We start from the raw sequence: 21,336 nt of genomic DNA, 5'->3' as shown, positions 1-21,336 counted from the left end.
GAATTAGACATTAGACATTTGAATGATTCCCCCAGTGTTCACGAAGCTCCGCCCCCAGGATCTACGGTCCAAACACAAACAAGTATTCTGGACCGGAAGTTAGTTTTCCAAATGGGTTTTCTCAGTCACATCATACTTTTGTTCTGAGGTTATCGCTTAAACCATTTTTTTATCATGTTCTACATATTTTGCATTTTATTTGTACAAGTAAGAAATAAAAAAAAATGACTACTGCACCTTTAAATGCGCAAGTGAGATTTTGCTGAACACTTCATCCGCACCACTGGGTGACGCTGTGAAAATGTGCTTGTAAGTCTGCAACCAATCGCGTGCCTCGTTACCGGAAGTGGGTTCTCTGCGTCTCAGCCGGCGTGACTTTCAGCCTGACATCTCTACAGCTCATCACCAGGAACTGTACAGCTTCAGCCTCACAAACACACCCGATAAGACTGCTAAAATGCGGCTGTTGAAAGCAGGCCTCGCTCTAAATCGTCTAAATCTACAAAATCCAGCAAATGTGAAAGTGAAACAGGTATGTGCTAATTTGCATGGGTCAACATTTACATTTACTATTCAAGCTCGGCTAATAGCTTTTGTCTGTCACTGATCAGCTGATTTCTTTTCGTTAATATTTATAGGCACACAAGGGGGCACTTAAAGGAATATTATAGAGAAAAATCACAATATTCCACGTAGACCAGGTGCCTTCAGTCAGCACTGACATGTTTGGTGTCAAAAGTTCTTCAACTTGTTTAATGATGTGCTAGAGCTACCATGCACAAGGCTGCTGTGGCTAAGAAGTGATAGAAGCCTATCTCAAATCTCTAATTTCCCCCACAGTTATCTGCTTTAAACCACGTCCAGTTCTTTCAGATGTTTCATGCAGATGTGGTTTAGAACACTGTGATTTATTGTAATCCATAAACATGAACAAAACTCTAACATTTGTAGCTGAACACTGTAATGTGAAAAGAAGAGTGATGATCACATTGTCTTTAGTTTAATTAGTTATTATTCTGAGATTATTATTATTACTACTCTAAAAGACTAAATTTCCATGACTTCTTAAAGCTCTGATGCAAAATTAAAGAAGCAGATATGAGCCACCAAACATGTCTTGGTTGATCAACTATATATTTGAGCTAAGGGGAAGACTATATATTTTTTTGTCTTCCTCCAAAACATTCTCCTAAATGTATGTAGCTAATGTCCATGCATAGCCTATTAAAGCTCCCAGGCAGCATCTTGAATGAGAAGGGAAAGGTTCATGGGTGATGAATCTTGTATTGTTTATCATCTACCTGTCATATGCTGCTAAAAATGTTGCTAATAGGCCTTTTTCAAGCATTATAGCTTCCCGTCTTTGGCATTGTGTTTTAGGTGCTGATGAACATTTGCCGGCCTTGTTCATCTGCAGTCGTCCCAAATGAAAGGATCCGCAACATTGGCATCTCGGCACACATCGACTCTGGCAAGACAACACTAACAGAGCGTGTGCTCTACTACACTGGTAGAATAGCAGAGATGCACGAAGTAAGCACCATATTAATTTATGTTGTCCTTTCCTCTTTGTAGCTAGTCATTTATTAATGGAAAGACCAGATATTTTACAGTTACAAAAGAGACAAGTACAATATTTAAAGCATAAAATAGATTGGTTGTCTGTCATGCTTTAGGTAAAGGGCAAAGATGGAGTTGGTGCTGTCATGGACTCTATGGAGCTGGAAAGACAGAGAGGGATCACCATCCAATCTGCAGCCACGTACACAATGTGGAATCAGCACAATATCAATATCATCGACACACCAGGTAGAGACACAGTAGGACATTACATGCAATTATGGGTAACAGAGCTATAAAAAAATATGGGTCCACTGCATAACATGCTTATCTTTTCTTTCCCTTTTTTTCTGCAGGCCATGTTGACTTCACTATCGAGGTGGAGAGGGCACTGCGGGTTCTGGACGGGGCTGTGCTGGTCCTGTGTGCTGTCGGAGGAGTGCAGTGTCAGACCATGACCGTCAACAGGCAGATGAAGCGCTACAACGTGCCCTTCCTCACTTTCATCAACAAGCTGGACCGCATGGGAGCAAACCCTTATCGAGCACTGAAGCAGCTCAGGTGAGCACCAACTGACTTCAGCAGTTCTACTAGATACGTTAGTATAGCTGTATGCCTCAGAGGCAGATACAAGGTTCATACTTTAGTATTCCTATAATAGCTGAAAAAGAGATATTCTAACACCGCTATATACCTCAGAGGCTGTTAACCAATGATTGATGCTTACAAGGCAGATAAGCGTATTAGGTTGTCATAATTTATCAGCCTCTGAGGCATATAGCAGGAACACGTCTCCTTTTTACCTACTAACATGAATTCATCAGTATTAGCCTTGTAGGAATTTACTATTAGTTTACAGCCTCAGAGGCTGTTAACTTAGAGCAAGATTGTTTTTTAACACAAGTAACACACCCTTTAAAGCCAAAAAACATTGTGCTTTTTGGGATCAGACTCCATGATGAATGAGTTCTCATTCCCTTTCAGGACCAAACTGAATCATAACGCAGCATTTGTCAACATCCCCATCGGGCTGGAAGGAGACCTGCGAGGAATCATTGACCTCATTGAGGAGCGCAGCATCTACTTTGAAGGTCCCTGTGGGTAAGGGTGTTTTGAAATGATTCAATTCACACTGAATAAACTACATATTCATAAACTACAAGCTGAACTAGTTTGTAAATTGATTCAAGTTGTGGTGGGTCCTGTATCATGTAACAAATGCACTAGCCTTACACCTTAATTCTACATCTCTCTCCTGTCTGCTCTTAGCCAGAACATTCGTTTTGATGAGATCCCAGTCGAGATGCGGATGGAGGCGGCTGAGCGCAGACAAGAGCTGGTGGAGTGTGTAGCCAATGCCGACGAAACCCTGGGAGAGATGTTTCTGGAAGAGAGAGTTCCCACTCTTGGGGATCTTAAGGTTTGTCAGTTGCTTTCTAGTTATTGTCTTTCCATCTCGAAGTCCAAAATCAACTATGGATAGTTTCACAAGCTGGCTGCCCCTTGTTTCACAGTCTGATTACTTAACTACACTGATAACCACACTCATTAGAGGCTTCAGTAAATTAAAACCCACAAACACATTGTCAGAAGGTCGACATGTTGAAAGAGAGGTACTTCATGAAGTTTTGGAAACACAATACTCAATAATTGAATCAAAATCTTTTAAGGAGAAACACCGTAAATTAGTAATATGTTTGTGTGTTTTGAAGGCGGGTGGCGCAGACATGTTGCAAAGACTGTAGCTGATGTCTGACACACATGTACCATGTCTGCAGAAAAGGAAATATCTAACTTAAAAAGAGAAAAAATATACTTTAATCATGTTATTGATGATTCATTGGTAATGAGACTATGTAATTTTTTGCTTGTATTTGTTGTATTTTTGCTGCTGGTTTTGTCTCAGGCCTTGTGTTGACAGTAATAACTTTGCACTGTAGTCAGTTTTGCGTGTGTGTGTGTGTTGCCTTCAGGCGGCTGTGAGGAGGGCCACTATTCAGCGCTCCTTTTCTCCAGTGCTGGTGGGCAGCGCTTTGAAAAACAAAGGTATTCAGCCCCTGCTGGATGCTGTGCTTGATTACCTGCCTAACCCCAGTGAGGTCAACAACTACGCCATCCTCAACGAAGAGTGAGTCTGAACTTATTACTTCTGTGTCCACCTCACCGTCTCTCAAAAAAAGATACACAAAGGAAAAGGAAATAAAAAGGAAATAGCCTTTGAGGAACCTAAGAGAGAAAAGTAAACAGTTAAAGCTATTGTAAACAGCCACATTGTACTTCCCACTTGACTTTAATTGCTCTGTGAAGTACAATTTTAAAGCAAACATGCTAATATAATTTATGCGTATACAGGGAATCGAGTAATAGCAAAAAGATCTTGATGGATTCAACCAGAGATGCCACAAAGCCTTTTGTGGGTTTGGCCTTCAAACTGGAGGTAAGACATTATTAACGCTGTGTGTATAAACCAAGAGTGAACTTGTGTAGTTTGTGTTAGTTTGTAGACTGCAGAACTGGGGATTACTTCAGACTTTTGCTTAATTTTAGCTGATAATTATTAGTAAGTTGTAAGCAGTCAGAATTTCATAAAATCTAAAAGTGCTAGACCCTGTTTAATGTTTAACACAAATTGTGTAGATAATGGCCTCCTAAATGTGAGATTTTACACATGCTGTTTTGTTCCACCTTCTGATTCTCTGTGTGTGTGTGTGTGTGTGTGTGTGTGTGTGTGTGTGTGTGTGTGTGTGTGTGTGGTCACAGGCTGGGCGTTTTGGCCAGCTGACCTATGTGCGTGTATATCAGGGCTGCCTGAAGAAGGGCGAGTACATTTACAACACACGCACAACCAAGAGGGTGCGTGTGCAGAGGCTGGTGCGCCTCCATGCAGACCAGATGGAGGTGAGAATGTGTCCATGCATGATACTCTGTAGTGTTTGTGGGCTCATGTTCTTTGCTCTACTAAAAACTGCCCACAATATTCAAATGAATGTAGAGCAGAATAAAATGAGGCCGGGTGTGTTATAAAATGATGTGCATTTTAGGTTTTAAAAGTGTTCAAGAGTATTCCATCACTGCATTAGGGTTTTGTGTGCCTTGTAATCCTGTGGGAGGACTTTTTTTTTTTTAATCTGGGTTTTAATTTAGAAGTTTTAAACATGCAGGAAATTAAGTCTCCATAAAACATGTATGTCCCTGAGAAATTTGTGTATATGTTTTTTTTTTTCCCCCCCCTCTCTCTTCTCTAAGGATGTAGAAGAAGTGTATGCAGGTGACATCTGCGCCCTGTTCGGGATCGACTGTGCCAGCGGAGACACCTTTACAGCTCGCACAAGCGCCAACCTCTCGATGGTACACTAAATATTAAATTAAATACTGCTCTTATACCAGATGATACTGTATGTTGGTGCAAACGTTTTAAGATATCTTAAGCCAAAAATCTGAATTTGAATGATGATTCAAATACAATACATTGTTCAGCACTATGACATGCAATGAACTGCAATAAATACACAGGACTGTGTGTAGACAGTACACACTGATTACACACAGCTACAGGATTAGAATCAGAATAAATTATATGGATATGTCATGGTCATTATGTAGAGCTAAGCCGAGCAACTGTACAAAATTTCTCCACAAGTCATGTTGCCTATTAGATATTTTTGTAGCCTTTCTTTAGTGCTTGCTGGATGTTTCCATATCCTGTGTACTTGCAGAAATACATACTGCAAGCACTTGACTTTACTTTGTGTTTGTGTGTTGAGCAGGAGTCCATCCATATCCCTGAACCAGTCATCTCGATGGCTATAAAACCAGTCAATAAAGTAAGTGCTCCATTTAGGTATATATCACTGTCATGTACATAAAAATAAAACATGCAGCACATAACCACTCATCCATTATGTCCTCTGGTGCATTTAGAATGACACGGACAAGTTCTCCAAAGGCATCAACCGCTTCACCAGAGAGGACCCCACTTTCAGGGTTCATTTTGACACAGAGAGCAAGGAAACCATAATCTCGGGCATGGGAGAGTTGCACCTGGAGATCTACTCCCAGGTAGTGCACTACATCCACTAAATAAACCAAAGAGTTCTTATAAAATGGACTAAAATCTTTTGTGTGGGTGTTTTTGAGGTTCATAATTTTCTAGGCATTTGTATTTCTTAATGACTTAAAACTTGTTAAGAATACTTGATGTGGTAAAGTCTTCCGAGTCATTTGTGACATGGTGCTGTTCAGACAGGTAGCTGCAATCTGGGGAAAAATAACATAAAAATTTAGTTTTATAATTGGATTCATGTCACATTTGTTGGTGTTTTCACATATAATTAGAATTGAATTTCCAGACACAGAACCAAGTTTAATTAGTCAAATTGGATTTTGGATTTGGCAAATTGGATTTTGCATTATGTAGCTAAAGGAAATTGCTTTTGTCTGCAGAGTCAACTTATTTGTTATAGACAATAACCACAGTATCTAACATTAGTCAGTTATCTATCTTTAATGTCCTCCGTTGACCTGAAGGTAAGTCAGGGGAGGACATTACCTAGGACATTATCAAAAACTGACCCAGCTCCTTTTTCTGTTGAAATCCCTCTTACGTTTTTGTTGCCGTTGCCCACACTGAATGTGTTCCGACCTGTACCCTAATGACACTGCCCTAACGTAAACCATAATGCATAATGCATAATACAAAGTCAAATCTCCATGTTAGTAGCCAACTAAGTATCTTGCATCCCTCTGTGCTGCACTACTTAGTGTATGAACATCTGCACTGATGCAGTAACTGCCAGATGTGGTCATGTGAGCAAATGCAACAACAGTCCAAGCTAACAAATCTGATCTGGACACTTGTGGACTTCTGGATTTAAGAAATAAGTAAGATTTGCCATGCTGTGGGGACAAGTCAATGAATAGGTTTTTATTTGTGTTGTAGAGAATGGAAAGGGAGTATAACTGCACATGTGTGATGGGGAAACCTAAAGTGGCCTTCAGGGAGACGGTGACCAGTCCTGTGCCGTAAGTACCACACTGCTGATGCAACATTTGGCAATATTTTATGTTGAACCATTTAGATGAGTAGAATAGGCAGTTGAGGTGAGGTTCACATTTTAAATCACATTTTTATTCTTCTTTTCCATAACAATGATTTCAATGTAAGCTGCCTTAATATTTATTTTTTAATAATTATTTATTTATTTATTATTTTTTTTTAAAACAAATCAGGGTGTTCGTTTAGTGGTTGTTTACAGCAGTTGTTAGCAAAGCTTAAATCTAGTTCAAATTGTCAAACAAAAACACCATGTTCTCAGTAAAATCATATGTATAATCAAAAACAAGATTAATAGCAATTAGGCCAGATGTTGTACAACACATTACAAACCTGTTGTAAGTGATTGTACACACTTTCCAGCACCAGGCACAGCTGTAGATCAAACACAGGCTTCCACTTGCATTCATGCTGTTTCCCAGTAATCTTCTGTGTCTCACTTTTTCTTTTTTTTCCAGTTTAGAAATTCATACCTGCTTGACCATAGCTAATGCTTTATAGGCTAGCTTTTCCATTGGTCACTACATTATACATACTTCATTTGTTATAAATGGTAGCTGCCACTTTCAACCCATAGATGTTACTTTGTTTACTCCTCTAAAAATTTTTGGAGTGATTCAATACCAACACCTTAACAATTTCCTATAAATGACTGCCTTTTACAGTTCATTTGTTTTCTCATTAACATTTTGTGGAAAGTGTATATGTGGAATATGAGGAGTAGTAGTTGAAGTAGCCTGCTTATTTATTTACTCAAAGCATCAATCCAATTATTATAGCTGTAGACAAAATGTGGCAACCATTTCAAGAAGCAACTTTATAGTAATGTTTTATTGTTGCAAATTACAGTATAAGTGGATATTGATTTAAACTGATTTTAGGAAAAATGTATCAATCAAAGCTTAAGGGTTTTAGTTGCAATGACATCGTGGCAGCAATTCACTTTCTACCACTTTTATACTCTTTGCTGGAGACCAGGTAATTAGCAGCTTCCAACGAATAATCTCCTGGAAAAAAAATGTGAATACCGTTAAGTACTGCTCAGGCTGTGATCAGCATTTTCCTTTCAGAGTAAAATACGAAGTGACTTTAGTGTAATGGCAATCTTGAATTGCACCGATGAGTAAGATCAGTAAACTCCATATTAACTATTCAGGTCCATTAGTATTTGTTATTACCTGGGAAACCATATCATGAAGCAGAACCTCATACTCGAAGTGTAGCTGGTCATCTTCACTCTTCTGGAATGTTTACATGGAGAAACAAAGGTAAAGTAAGAATGACAAAGAAATGAAAAAAAGGACCTGTTATATTCATAGTTTTGCTACTCGATTGAAAATTGTGCTTATTCAGTACCACGTAAACTATGTGGAGTACAGTAAATCTTAACATAATCTTCTTACCAGCTGTTTGATCTTGGCCACTTGAGCCATGTTGTACCGCGTGTTTTCACTGGACTCGTTAAGCATGACAAAGCTGGCGGCTAACCATCCCAAGTGCCAGAAAGGGAACATATCAGGCTCTATGTGACCATAGCTGTCTGTAGAGGATGAGAAGTGTAACTTGGTAAATCATTTTTTTCCATGGTGCCAGAGGTACCACACAGACACATATGGGTGAAGCTAGAAACAATGCAGACAACTGCACTCAAATGTAATCATCACAGAATTGTCATGAGTAGATATCTGAGTCATGCAACCACCATTCTGAAAAAATGGGGAAAAAAAAAAAAAACAACTTTCCATATATGGCGTAATGTCTGATACTATTCACGTCAAATATAATGGAAAAACTCTTCCCCTAAAACCAAAAGGCAAGTTTATCAGACCTTGAACCTCCTCGATTGTTTGCTACTGCTCTTAGCGTTTACTGGTAACTTTAGAATTGATGCCAGTACCCCACAACCTTTATAAAACTGTTCCATAACCTCCATAAATACGGTTATATGATAGGAATCCCAAGCACCCCATCAGGATACAGACAGTTCTGGCTTTCGATTAGTACCACTGTACCACTCTGCTTACACACTCTGGTTTTAGAAATATGGCTCCTGGTCTTGGTGTACTTGGTGCAGAGCTGTATGAGGTCATACCTGGTAGGTAGGTTGCAGTAACAGGATTGGTATTGGCACTATATTTCTGGTAGAATGCCTGCTCCTTATCAGAGGTGTTGAGACGAGGTAACCCATCACAGGAGAACTGGACCTGAGGTGGACGCTGAGTCTCCCCTTTGGGGTAGAGCACCTCTGCTGAGCACCGGCCCTCTGAACTCTGGAGCATATCATACTTCAGTTAATTTAATTTACTCCTGTTTGAAATTTCTAGGTATGCTCACAGCTAGTTATGTGCCAGTAATTTGATAACTGATAAAATATACCACAATTTTCAGCAGGCACCATGTTATCACAGATACTTCAAAATATTCCCACTAAGGAGAAGGCACCTAGGTCATAGTGGTGAACTCACAACCTGTTCTGTTCAGAAGGCAGCACAAGAACAGTTCCTTTCTACAGTACATTGTGTTGGTCAAATTTTAATAATTATGTTAACTAAATAAGAATTAATGAAGACTCATGAAAGTATGGCATAGCAAAGCTGTCACTTCTACTGGGAAATATGTATACAGTCATAATACATAATAATACATAATAAAGTCATAACTGTGTACATACAGAAATATGTATACAGTTATAGCCAGAAAATGTTTCCTTGATTAAATTTAGTTATCTAACATAATGCAAACCCTTATGGCTATTGTATGTCACTTGCTAGCAATGTTAGTCTAACTAAAAGATAATCTAAAATGATTACATATAATGACAAAAAGTAGGCCCAAGTCCAACATAAAATTGTGATGTGATCTAAATCGTAATAATATAGTAATAGATGGTAGGTATATCAAGGGACATAAATGTCCAAGAATAAAATCATTTAATTTAATATTGGCACGTCACAATGGCTGAACATGACGATGTTGACGTTTTATGTCAGCAGATTGCTCACGCTAATTTTAATGCTTTGTAAGCTAGTTTGTTTATAAATTGAGCACTAAAATGGGTGTTTTTCCCATTCACTAGGGTTTATCCTACCTGCTGCTATAGTTAAAGAATGAGCATAAATTTATTTTAAAAATATAAAAAATATATATAAAATATAAATATTCTTCTACCAAATACAGTTTTTCAATTGTTATAGGCAGCTGTCTAAGACAAAAAAGTATAGTGAGAAACATCAAACAGCTGTTGAATTAGTGGGGTTAACACTGACACAGTGGTCTTCTAGATTAACCAATTAATGAAAAGTATAATGATCGATTATTCAATTAGTAAAATAATAGACTGTCACAATCTTGCCAGATCTGAACATTGAACCTTTTTGTATGTTTTAATGACTTGTGGCACTGTGTTCATTCTCTGTACACAATCTCATCTTCAGGTAGCAAAGATTCAGGGAGAGTAAATAGGTCAAAGGTTAATCTTATCTGCCTATACATATACATACTCTGTCACACCCCAGCACTCAAACATAATCAAAGAAGGTATAAAAGGTAACCAAACTGAACTCACCTGACCGACTGTGTCCTTCACAGAGAATTCAAGGATGTACTTCATCCCCGATTCACCCATGTCCTGTCAGTGAGAGATAAATCCACATGTTAACACGTCATTTGACCTAATCTTAGTGTAGAAAAGTGAAGAAATTGATCTAAAGTAAATCTCTGGTTGGCCATTTGGTTTTGTCTCGCCTCACCTCTGTTCTTGCCTTGTGGATTTGGGTCACCACATACAGCCTGAATGGTGAGCCATGGATGGTGTTGATGTAGTGTTGGATGGCCTGGCCCGCTCGAGATGCTTCAAAAAATTTAGGATTCAGTTCTCTTGAAGTCATGTTTAGCCCGTCCTGATCCACACTGTCCTGAGAAGCAATAAAAACCACAAGAAAGGGTGAGAAAGGGTGCGGTTGCTAAGCTTGTGGACTTTGGCCCTGGTTTTTCAGATCATTTTGCTCTTGAGTAAAGACTAGAACTAGATAAACAAAACCAGCAGAAGATTCCAGTGGTGCTTGCACACACTGAGCGTCTTAAATCTGTTTAACTTGCTCAGTTGTGCTGGAGTTGCTGATGCACCCATATGGAATGCTCTTCCTACTTCCTGTCTTTGCTAAATGTCCCGCCTTCTCTTAAAGAGACAGCATGCCTAGCTTCTACGTTAATGAGAGTAACTTTTGCATATTTACATTTTTAAAAAATTGTTTAATTAGATAACCACAGATCATTATTATTTTTAATAATGTTTTTTTTTTTTTAAGGTCTAAGACAAAATATTGTCTACATATTTTCATTTTGTGTTCATATACAATATTTAGCGAGCCTTAGTGGTATAACAATGATCTCAAATTCTTATTAAATAAATATCTCAAACAAATATTAATTGAATTTGCTCAGATATCTTGTATGACTACAAGGAGTTTTACTTTTATCAGGTGGGGAAATGCTCTGTGTTGTTCTGCTTTCTGGTTTCTAGATTTGACTTCACTCACAAGAAGCAGTCTGGGGGGTCCGGGCAGTACGGTAAAGTGGTGGGAGTACTGGAACCTTTGGATGCAGAAAATTACACCAAGGTTGAATTTGCAGACCAGACCATTGGCACCAACATACCCAAACAGTTTGTGCCTGCTGTTGAAAAGGCAAGTTTCTTCATTTGTGATCTATCAGTTTCCTTGCACAACACTGTAAATGGTAATCCAGATGCTCTTCCTGTCTCAGTTTGAGGAAGAAACACTCTCTAAAGCTTGTAGTGGTGATAACGAACAGTATAAAATCCTCCTAAAGCGGAATGGGGATAAACTTAAAGTCCACCATGTCTCTGATTGATCAGTATGGCACATTGTGTGAAACACCCAGGCCTACAAATACACCATATGTTTGACATTTAGAGTAGGCAGGAGCAGTGTTATGCAAGTAAAGCAAGACTGAGTCCTATTTATGAGTGGCTGTCTGGAGACATCTTATAGTACATATTATAGTAACGTGACTGAGCTTCAGTATACTGTACAAAGGGCTAGACGTTTGAGTACTGCAAAGCCTCTGAATAGGATTAGGCTTCATTGATCACCAACTCTAATTAGAATTACAAGCACACCTTTGTAATCCCCTTGAAGTTTCTAAAGGATATAAAGAAATCAAGAACTATGAACAAATCCGTGTCCCTAATCTCAACTTTGTTCCCACAGTCTTTGTGCAGCCTTTCTTGTCTCTCTCCTGCCCTCACTCTTCACCTCTAACTTTTTCTTCCTTTCTGTTCCCTGTAGGGTTTCAAGGAGGCATGTGAGAAGGGGCCTCTGACAGGCCATAAGGTATCTGGTGTGCGATTTGTATTGGACGATGGAGCACATCACATGGTGGACTCCAATGAGATCTCATTTATCCGAGCAGGAGAGGGCGCTATGAAACAGGGTCAGCATGTAGCTCCACTTTACAACCTTTATGCCAACGAGCTTCAACAACTTTGGTTTGACTTCGTATCTGACTAATGAATGCAAAGGATTGGCATGGACAGGGTACAGGAAATTATCATGCTGATTAAAAAATCATGAGATAGTCACAAGAAACAGTGGCTCAGGGAACAACCAGCATATTTGTGTTTTTTTCTGGATTTCCATGTTCATGTTAAGAGTATCAACCATGTAAAAACTTTTGCATGAGCAAACATACTCCCACTTTCTATATGCTGTGAACCATATTCAAAATCATAATCTACAACAATCAGAACATATGGTTCATAGAGAATGGGAAGTGGGAGTTCTTTACTCGTTCTTTACTCATGCAAAGACATGAAAAAAACAGAGCAGCATGGATAGGGTTGCATTCTGATTGAGTAGGTATAGATTGAAACCATGAAGTATATCTGTTCCATGAGATCTCGATGAGAACTAAAAGCACTTCAGGAAACACTTTCTGTGTGAAAATTAGTGGAAAAAAGGATGAGCAAGAGGATGTGATTGCTAAGATAGCTGACTTTTATTCTGGAAATCTCGAAGGTCTTTACTTGGTACTGTTTTATTTCAAACCCAATTAGTTTGTTTTTTTGTCTTTTTTTAAGCATAGAACCATAATGAGTAAACACGTGTGGACTGCAAGATTTTAATGCATTTCCTAAAGTGTCAGTTTTCTCTGAATACTGATGCACACTTTCATCTTCTTTAAATAGCAATGGAAAATGCTAATGTGGTGATTCTTGAGCCCATCATGTCTGTGGAGATCGTTGCACCCAATGAATTCCAGGGAACCGTCATCGCTGGGGTCAACCGTCGTCATGGCGTCATTACTGGCCAAGACGGGTCTGAGGGCTACTTCACCCTGTACGCTGATGTAAGTGCATATTCAGCAAAAATCTCTCCTCACACTATATTACATCAGTGTAATATAGTGAAATATATTTATATATTTAAATATATTTATATTCATATTTAATATATATGTATATATGTGTCTGAGTATGTGGAGGTTTATTGAATTCAGTGAGCACTGTTTTAAGATGAATGATTGTGTTTATAATGCTGGTATTTTCATGGATTGATTAATCTAACCCTATCACACAGAAATATCCAGCTGTGCCTTGAATCCTAACCTTCCTATCGGTGTGTCTTTTCCAGATTCCGCTCAACGACATGTTTGGTTATTCTACCGAGTTGCGTTCTTGCACTGAGGTAATTAAAATTATTTATTAAAACTGTTAAAAAAAGGAAAAAAAAGTCTGTCACATTTCACATTGATTTAAAACCTATTTTTGACCTGAGTAGTGAATTGCACAGAAACTGCACAGTGTAGCTTTATAGAGTTAATAGTAAGTTTAACAAATAGCTCCTACATATTTTACTGATGTTTGTTTAAAGCTATGTGCAGTATTTGCAAATGTCTTGCCACTATATACTGTGTTGGCAGTCACTACAAGCCTATGTGTGTTACTGGCTCTTAAAAAATCTCTTAATATAAGTCATGCGCACATTTTAATGTACACTTTCTGTGTGAAAATGAGTGGAAAAAAGGATGAGCATGGACAGCTGGACCTGCATGTACAATGTTGAAGATTTTCAGTAGTTCACAAAACCTCTGCTGTTACTCAAACTCTGATCGGGGTCTAAGGGCAGTCTGAATTCTCTGACAGCGTTTTTGTAATTCCTGCTAGTTCTGGCAGGATGTTGAAAAGAATAGCATGAAAGCATGTTTTTGCCACCACTCGACCAGACTTGCCTCAACATAAACTGTCCATACAAAGCACTAAACATTGTGTTGACATTGTTAATTTCTCTGATTGTCCACCCCAACCCCAAACTGTTAGTGTAACAATGATGGATACAGCAAAATCACATTTAAGTACAGGCTCAAATCACACAGTGTATGTCCAGAATACAGCAGAACTAAGCATCATGTAGACCTTTTTTGGAATGCTTGTTTAGTGTTGAAGGATAATATCTGGGCATTGATTCAAGCATTTCTATTTCTTCCATAGGGGAAAGGAGAATACACTATGGAGTACAGCAGATATCAGCCTTGTCTGCCTTCTGTACAAGAGGACCTTGTTAATAAATACCTGGAGGCAACAGGACAGTTGCCTGCAAAGAAGGGCAAATGGAAAAATTGAGCAACACACCCATACTTACACACACATCCCCTTCATTAGTTGGTCATTTAAGTAATTTATATATACAATTTTAATTTGTAAATGCTCCGCAGAGCTATGCTTTTATGGACATGGTCTGGACTCAGAGGATGGCTTTGAGTATGTATAGTGGATCGTTTTGTACTGTGTACAACATAAGGAGTTACTTGAGGAGTATAACTGAAAAAATAAACTGTGTGTCTGTGTACTTTGATACCATTTACACACAAATGATAAAGATTTTGGGGTCCTGTTATTCCAGTTATAGAATGACATTATATTTTGTGCATTTAACTATTTAGCCCATACACATGAAGCAACACTTACCATTGTTGATGTACTGTTAGGAAACGCAAATGCACAGCTGGAAGGACAGTCCACCTCAGTTTGCGAGCCTGTATCTGGAGTCCTAGTCATTGGGCTGCTGTAAATCACTGGACAGTGCCAAACCAGTGAGACGAAAACCAGACAAACCAAGCAAGACCAATTCATGTTAAACAAAAAACAAGTCAGGCTTAGAAAAGCTCTGAAGGATGAAGTGTGCAAAAAAAAAAAAACTAACCAAAAAAACACGAGGAAACTCTCAGTAGAGGTGCTGTTTCTGAAGTGAAGTGGGGGAACTGCACAAGAATGTTCACAAAGGAAGGCAAGATTAACATCTCAAGGGTCTGCTCTCTTGCATGCTCTCATTCCTTCACTTGGAATCTCTCCCTGTGCTCAAAAAAAAAAAAAAGGATTCTTCCCTCATACAGAAAACAGCTGAATATACTTTAAAGTTGAGAGGAGGGGAAATGTGGCAGATTGGCTAAGTGTATATCAAATGTATAGATCTGATTATATAATTGGCTAAGTGTAAATCAAATGTATAGATCTGATTATATAATATAATGGGTCAAGTATTTTATTTGAAGTCTGTGTGTGTTTTGCTAAGTGAAAAATAACTTCGCTTTATAGAGTACTGTACTGTACGGCACTGTACTGTTCAGGCTCCGGTCAGATCACTTAAGCTCACTAGCAATGAATTGATTACAATCATTCTGAGCATTACTGCCTGCAAATATGTACTCTGTTGCCTTCATTTGCCTTACTGATAAGCAGGATAAATGTTATCTAATCCTTGAATTTTGTGTCTACACGTGAGAGAGTGGGAAGTAGGGAGAGGGAAGGCAAATGCAGCTGTCATCATTCAGGGTTTTTGTTTACATGTCCTGATCTGGAATGTTCTGCACTGATTGCATGCAGGGAGAACACAGTGGTTCACACAACCACAGCTGAATGTTTTCATCATAAATTCATGAACTCTTGTTACTCCATCCACCAAGATTTTCATGCTATACCAGTATATATGTATAATCACATCCTAAAAACACTATTTTCAAGTGAAGCACATCCCTAAAAATATGCTGAAAGATTATAAAACTATACAAAAACAAACATACCAGGTAAGATTGCTGTCTATTTTATTGACCAAACCCCCATTTCAATGCTAGCACTACAAACCAGGGAATATGCTCACTCCCACTTTCATTATGTAGGCTAGTTATAAATACATATAAAATTTTGATGCATGGGTGGCATTATGTACCCTGACAGGACCTGTGGAATTTGCCATAATTCATTTCCAAATTGATCAACCTCAGTTATTATTACTCATACTAGTCCTTAACTAGTCCATATTATTACTCATGAAGTCCTTAACCTGGAGCAGGGTATGCTAGTTCGAGTAGGGTTTAAGGTGAGAATACATAAGTATTTAATGTGCCATAGGAGTTAGGTGGAATGATACTTTATTCATAGTTATAGCCTGCATTTTCTCCAAGATTAGTACCTAAATCACATTAAAATGAGATGCTGGGGGGGAAAAAAGTCATGAGCCAAATAAATGGGCTCTTTTGACTGACACCTAGGAGATGGTGTTTTGGAAAAGTCGCAAACCTGCAGCATCCTGAGCCTGATTTACTGCCACCTTTCTGATTAATGTAATCATGAAATATGATCTCCAGGAAAGGGCCGTGCACTAGGCCAGAAATTAATGAGCTACACCCTCATTTACAGTGGGTGCCTGGGCCACAGGAGGGGAAAACCTGTTTGTTGAGTGCAGATTAAATTTTCTGACAGATTACCAGGCCTGAGTGAATTATTTGTGATTGTAAATGACATTTGTGGTAATTACAAAGTCCTGGTGCCTGCACTTCCCCTAGACCTTCAAGTACTATTCCACTCAGACACACTAATGTGGTTAACAGTGAATACAGGCTAGAAGGAGCTGGAAGACTGTAGTATAGTACTATACCTAGCCATTTTATCATATATGGTTAATGTAAATGTAAATCTAATGTAATTTACAGATCAGAGAATACAATACAAGCTCCGAACTCCAACAGTATTCCTGTAGTCAGAAAGTGATGAAGGGCCAGAAGTTGCCTACCACTCATTGTACATGGAAAAACATGAGCTATACTGTAGTTTATAACAGTACACCTACAAAGCTGACTAACAGGGTAGGTGTACAGTTTAAAATCTCGAACAGTGATGCCGGGGATGATCCAGTCATACCAGCGAACCACCCACTACCATGTTAGTGGTACTACTAAGAAGAGTCTCCAAGCAAATAACTTCTGTTCAGTGGTGGTCCTATTGTGGTCGTGAGGTAGTGAGGTCTGCATAGCAACAGATGGCCAGGTTATAGTCAGTAATTGTATGATACTGACTATATTGTATGATGTGGACACCTAACCAATCACACACATATGTGCTTTGTGAACATCCCATTATAGATTTAATCCCCTTTGTTCTGGGGATTTGTGCCCATTCAACCCTAAGAGCATTAGTGAGGTAGGGCGCAGAGGCCTGGGGTGCAGTCAGTGGGTTTGAGGTCAGACAAGACATGTCTTTATTGACCTTGCTTTGTGCAGAGTAGCACTTCAGTGATGGAACAGGTTTGGGGAACAATTCATCCAAACAGGAAGCACTAAACAGTGCTTCCAACTTTGTGGCAACAGTTTGGTGAAGGCCCACATATGGGTGTGATGGTCAGATGTCCACATACTTTTGGCCATATAGTGTACCTACAAACACTTATATGGTGGGTTTACTTGGTAAAATGACAGGTGTAATGTATAGTTAGAAGATAGGCATGGACCAGTGGTGCATCCAGAACATTTTGACTGGGGTGGTTAATGTGGGCTGCAGAGTAAATGTGGCATGATTATAACAAAGCAGGATATGATTCCAGATCATCTAAATGTTCAACTGACACATTGCATGTTTTTGCCTATACAGTATATCATTTCATATTTGGGTTTGAATTGGCATATTTGCAGCATTTTCTAATAGCATACGGTATTAATAAACATCTTTTTTTTTTTTTTACATTTTATATAAATGTAAAAAATGTAGGGAACACTTTTAAAACATAAAACCATGTTTTATACTATAGACTAATCCAATTTCACAATACTGACCAAACTGACGATTTATTAATCACTTTTGTAATCACATATTTGTAAATTAGGTTTTAGAACATAACACTTTAATGTTACAGTGGGCTCTGTGAAACAGTCATAGGGCCACAGCTGATAATTACAGACTACCAGCTAACTTTCACTGCCCAGATAATGTCGGTTTTAGCTCTAGGAAGCAAATTCCTTTAGAGATATATGAGTATGAGGACCAGATGTTGTTTAGTTCACTGTCTGCATGAAAACAGACATACACTCACTGAGCACTTTATTAGGAACTCTATACTAATACTGGGTAGGGCCTCCCTTTGCTCTCAAAACAGCCTCAATTCTTCGAGGCATGGATTCCACAAGAAGTTGGAAACATTCCTTTGAGATTCTGGGCCATGCTGACATGATTGTATCACGCAATTCCTGCCGATTTTTCAGGTGCACTTTCATGCTGCGAATCTCCCATTCTACAACATCCTAAAGGTGTTCTACTGGATTCAGATCCGGTGAATGGCAAGGCCACTGAAGAACGCTGAACTCATTGACATGTTCATGTAACCAGTTTGAGACGACTTTTGCTTTGTGACGTGGTGCATTATCATGCTGGAAGTAGTCATTAGAAGATGGGTAAATTGTGGCCATGAAGGGATGCACATGGTGAGCAACAGTACTCAAATAGGCTGTGGCATTCAAGCAATGTTTCATTGGTATTAATGGGCCCAAAATGTGCCAAGAAAACAGGCAGGTTGGGTCCATGGATTCATGCTGTTGGTGCCAAATTCTGACCCTACCATCTCTGTGCTTCAGCAGAAATCGAGATTTATCTGCCCAGACTACGTTTTTCCAGTTTTCAACTGTCCAGTTATGGTGAGTCTGTGCCCACAGCAGACTCAACTTTCTGTTCTTGGCTGACAGAAGTGGAACCCAACGTCATCTACTGCTGTTGTAGCCCATCCACCTCAAGGTTCGACGTGTTGTGCATTCCAAGATGCTTTTCTGCTCACCACAATTGTACAGAGTGGTAATCTGAGCTACTGTAGCCTTTCTGCCAGCTTGAACCAGTCTGGCTATTCTCCATTTACCTCTCTCATCAAAAGGCATTTCAGTCTGCAGAACTGCTGCTTACTGGATGTTTTTTCTTTATTACACCATTCTGACTCAACTATAGAGACTGCTGTGCGTGAAAATCCCAGGAGTTATAGAAATACCTCAAACCAGCCTGTCTGGCATCTGACAATCATGCCACGGTCAAAATCACTGAGGTCACATTCAACATCTTGATGGTTGATGTGAACATTACCTGAAGCTGCTGGCCCAGATCTGCATGATTTTATGCATTGCATTGCTGATTAGAAAATGCCATTAATTAGTAGGTGTACAGGTGCTCCTAATAAAGTGATCTGTGAATGTATATTAGTAACATATTCTACTTAACATGAGCATACTTTCTCGAACAGATTCTCATATGTGCATTTTTATACTGACAGCTACTGTGACTGAGTCACACCTCACATGAGGAATTCATCACTCAGAACAGTCAATATGATTAATCCACAACCAGACAATTACATACAAGCCTACAGATGTCTTCAAAAATCAACCGCTCACACAATATTATCAGCTAAAACACCCAATTTCAGCAGGTTCACTGACCTTTTCAAATGCAAAGCCTGCATGATGAGAGTAGCTTAAGGGAGAGCTTGCCTTCACTTTGACAGTTTATCATTAATCTGACCTAGTTGACTGTTGATATGAAAAATCAAGTACATAAGATATGAGTATGTAGAATGCAGGGCATTATAGGTAATAGCCATATGAACCAGACTGCTGCCTAACTAATGTAATAACTTAATTAAACGATATAGCATAATTATGTATTAAAATTCACTCTGGACATCTTACACTTCAGCTTTGTTTGTCATATGATTTTTTTTTTCTTTTTAAGCAAAGTCATCAGATCTTTTTATATGTGTTTGCTTTACCTTTTCTGAAGATTAAACCTGTGGTGCTGCACCTTTAAACACAGCCATTTCTAATGAAAAGAAACATTTCTATTGGGGTGCAAGATCATGCCTCAAAAGTATGTAACAAATACTATTGTGCCGATATATTATTTAGTTATATTTCCTTTTATTCTGGATCACCAGGGCCGTTTCCTTCGGTACTAATGGAGTATTCATGTTTAATAACGTGGCCACTAAGTATAGAGTAAATGTTTTGGCAATACACATATGGCTGCACTAATACTAATAGCAATAAATCTATTTTGATTGATTGAATTCTGGAGAAATCAAGAAACAATGATTCCAACTGAAAAGTTGCATTTAAATGGCTTTAGCCTATATATGTAGAGTTCAGTATAAAATCTTGTATATCTTTGGCACAAACTAAAGAAGACCAAAAAAATTTACTTGTACTAACAAGTACAAGTATGATAGGTGTGTTAGGTTTCAAATAGTCAATAACACTATATAACACTATATAAATTAAATTATCAGTTGAAAAGTTTACATTTCCCTTTCTGAAGGTAAATAGAAATGTTATATGTGAATTTAATATAAACCCCACCAACTGACCAACCCTTTTCTTTCTGGTAATATCTGTTCTATGCTATAACTGTAGATCTTCAGACCAAGGGGTTCATGGCAAAATTCTTTGATGTCTTTCTTTTGGTTCTTTTTAAACTATGGTTCTGTTGAGTTTGATTATTTTTATTATTTCATAGATAAACTGTAAGGTAAATGTTTCATTTTTTATCCAGACACCATGGGGGTGCAAATCTTTGCACTTATCAGTATGGACTAACTCATAGACCCTTTATGGCAAGGTTATTCTTCTTAACTTCACTGGCAGGTAGGCCACCTTGAAGATGCACATTTGACTGAAGGGTCAGTCTGGGAAAATAAGTTATAAACGGTCACATTTTACTCAGGTTGCATGGTGACGCAGTGGGTATCACTGCCGCCTCACAGCTCCATGGTCCTCATGGATGGATCCTGACTCATGGTTGCTGTCTGTGTGGAGTTTCTGTGCATGTTCTCCCCTTACCACATGGGTGTCTTTCCTCCCATTTCCCCAAACCATGTCATTAGGTGGATTGGCTAAGAGAAATTGCCTCTAGGTGTGAATGAGCATTAGGAATGTGAGTGTGTGTGCATGGTGCACTGTGATGAACTGTGATGGAGCATGTATTCCTGCCTCATGCCCAGTGTTCCTGGGATAGACACCGGTTACCCTGCCCAGGATAATGCGGTGAGTGAGTGAGAGAGAGTGAAATTATACTTACATAGCCTTATTAGTAAATCCTCTAAGGTTAAATTGCATTTTCACATTTCAGCCAGATGTGTGACACAATCTGTTATTAATCCTAGTTTTTTAATAAACACTCTTTACAACAGTGCAGCAGTTAAAAGATGACCTCAGACGTTAAATGACCTCATGAGCTTCAACTGTGGTAGTAAATTACATTTATACACACATACTGCGATGCGTTATCGACAGAAACCGTGTGACTAAGCAACTCGCATGCACCCACCCATCCATCCATCCATCCATCCACCCCTCCTGCTGAAGTTCAGGGAGCCTTTTTTTTCTAGTCTGCGCGCGCGGGC

General features: G+C 38.8%; 2 protein-coding genes across 2 annotated transcripts; one reads left to right on the top strand and one right to left on the bottom strand.

The window, feature by feature from the left end:
• The first annotated feature begins 338 nt into the window (after positions 1-338).
• Positions 339-14,513, top strand: gfm1 (G elongation factor, mitochondrial 1). Its single transcript, XM_026941242.3, has 18 exons — positions 339-532; positions 1,381-1,533; positions 1,677-1,809; positions 1,917-2,121; positions 2,545-2,661; positions 2,830-2,980; positions 3,534-3,688; positions 3,913-3,997; positions 4,321-4,458; positions 4,807-4,908; positions 5,328-5,384; positions 5,482-5,619; positions 6,500-6,582; positions 11,136-11,298; positions 11,923-12,067; positions 12,822-12,982; positions 13,267-13,320; positions 14,124-14,513. The coding sequence occupies exons 1-18, from the start codon at positions 458-460 to the stop codon at positions 14,253-14,255; spliced, it is 2,247 nt and encodes a 748-aa protein (XP_026797043.1). The 5' UTR covers positions 339-457; the 3' UTR covers positions 14,256-14,513.
• lxn (latexin) lies at positions 7,341-14,765 on the bottom strand. The gene is made up of 7 exons (XM_026941243.3): positions 14,601-14,765; positions 10,363-10,527; positions 10,179-10,241; positions 8,706-8,883; positions 8,017-8,153; positions 7,792-7,854; positions 7,341-7,620 (listed from the first exon to the last, which is right to left on the bottom strand). Exons 1-7 carry the CDS (start codon positions 14,763-14,765, stop codon positions 7,525-7,527), a joined length of 867 nt encoding a protein of 288 aa, XP_026797044.3. The 3' UTR covers positions 7,341-7,524.
• Positions 14,766-21,336: the final 6,571 nt, after the last annotated feature.

The sequence above is a fragment of the Pangasianodon hypophthalmus genome, chromosome 21, assembly GCF_027358585.1.
Source record: "Pangasianodon hypophthalmus isolate fPanHyp1 chromosome 21, fPanHyp1.pri, whole genome shotgun sequence".
NCBI classification, from domain to species: domain Eukaryota; kingdom Metazoa; phylum Chordata; class Actinopteri; order Siluriformes; family Pangasiidae; genus Pangasianodon; species Pangasianodon hypophthalmus.
This window is presented reverse-complemented; position numbering and strand designations above follow the sequence as displayed.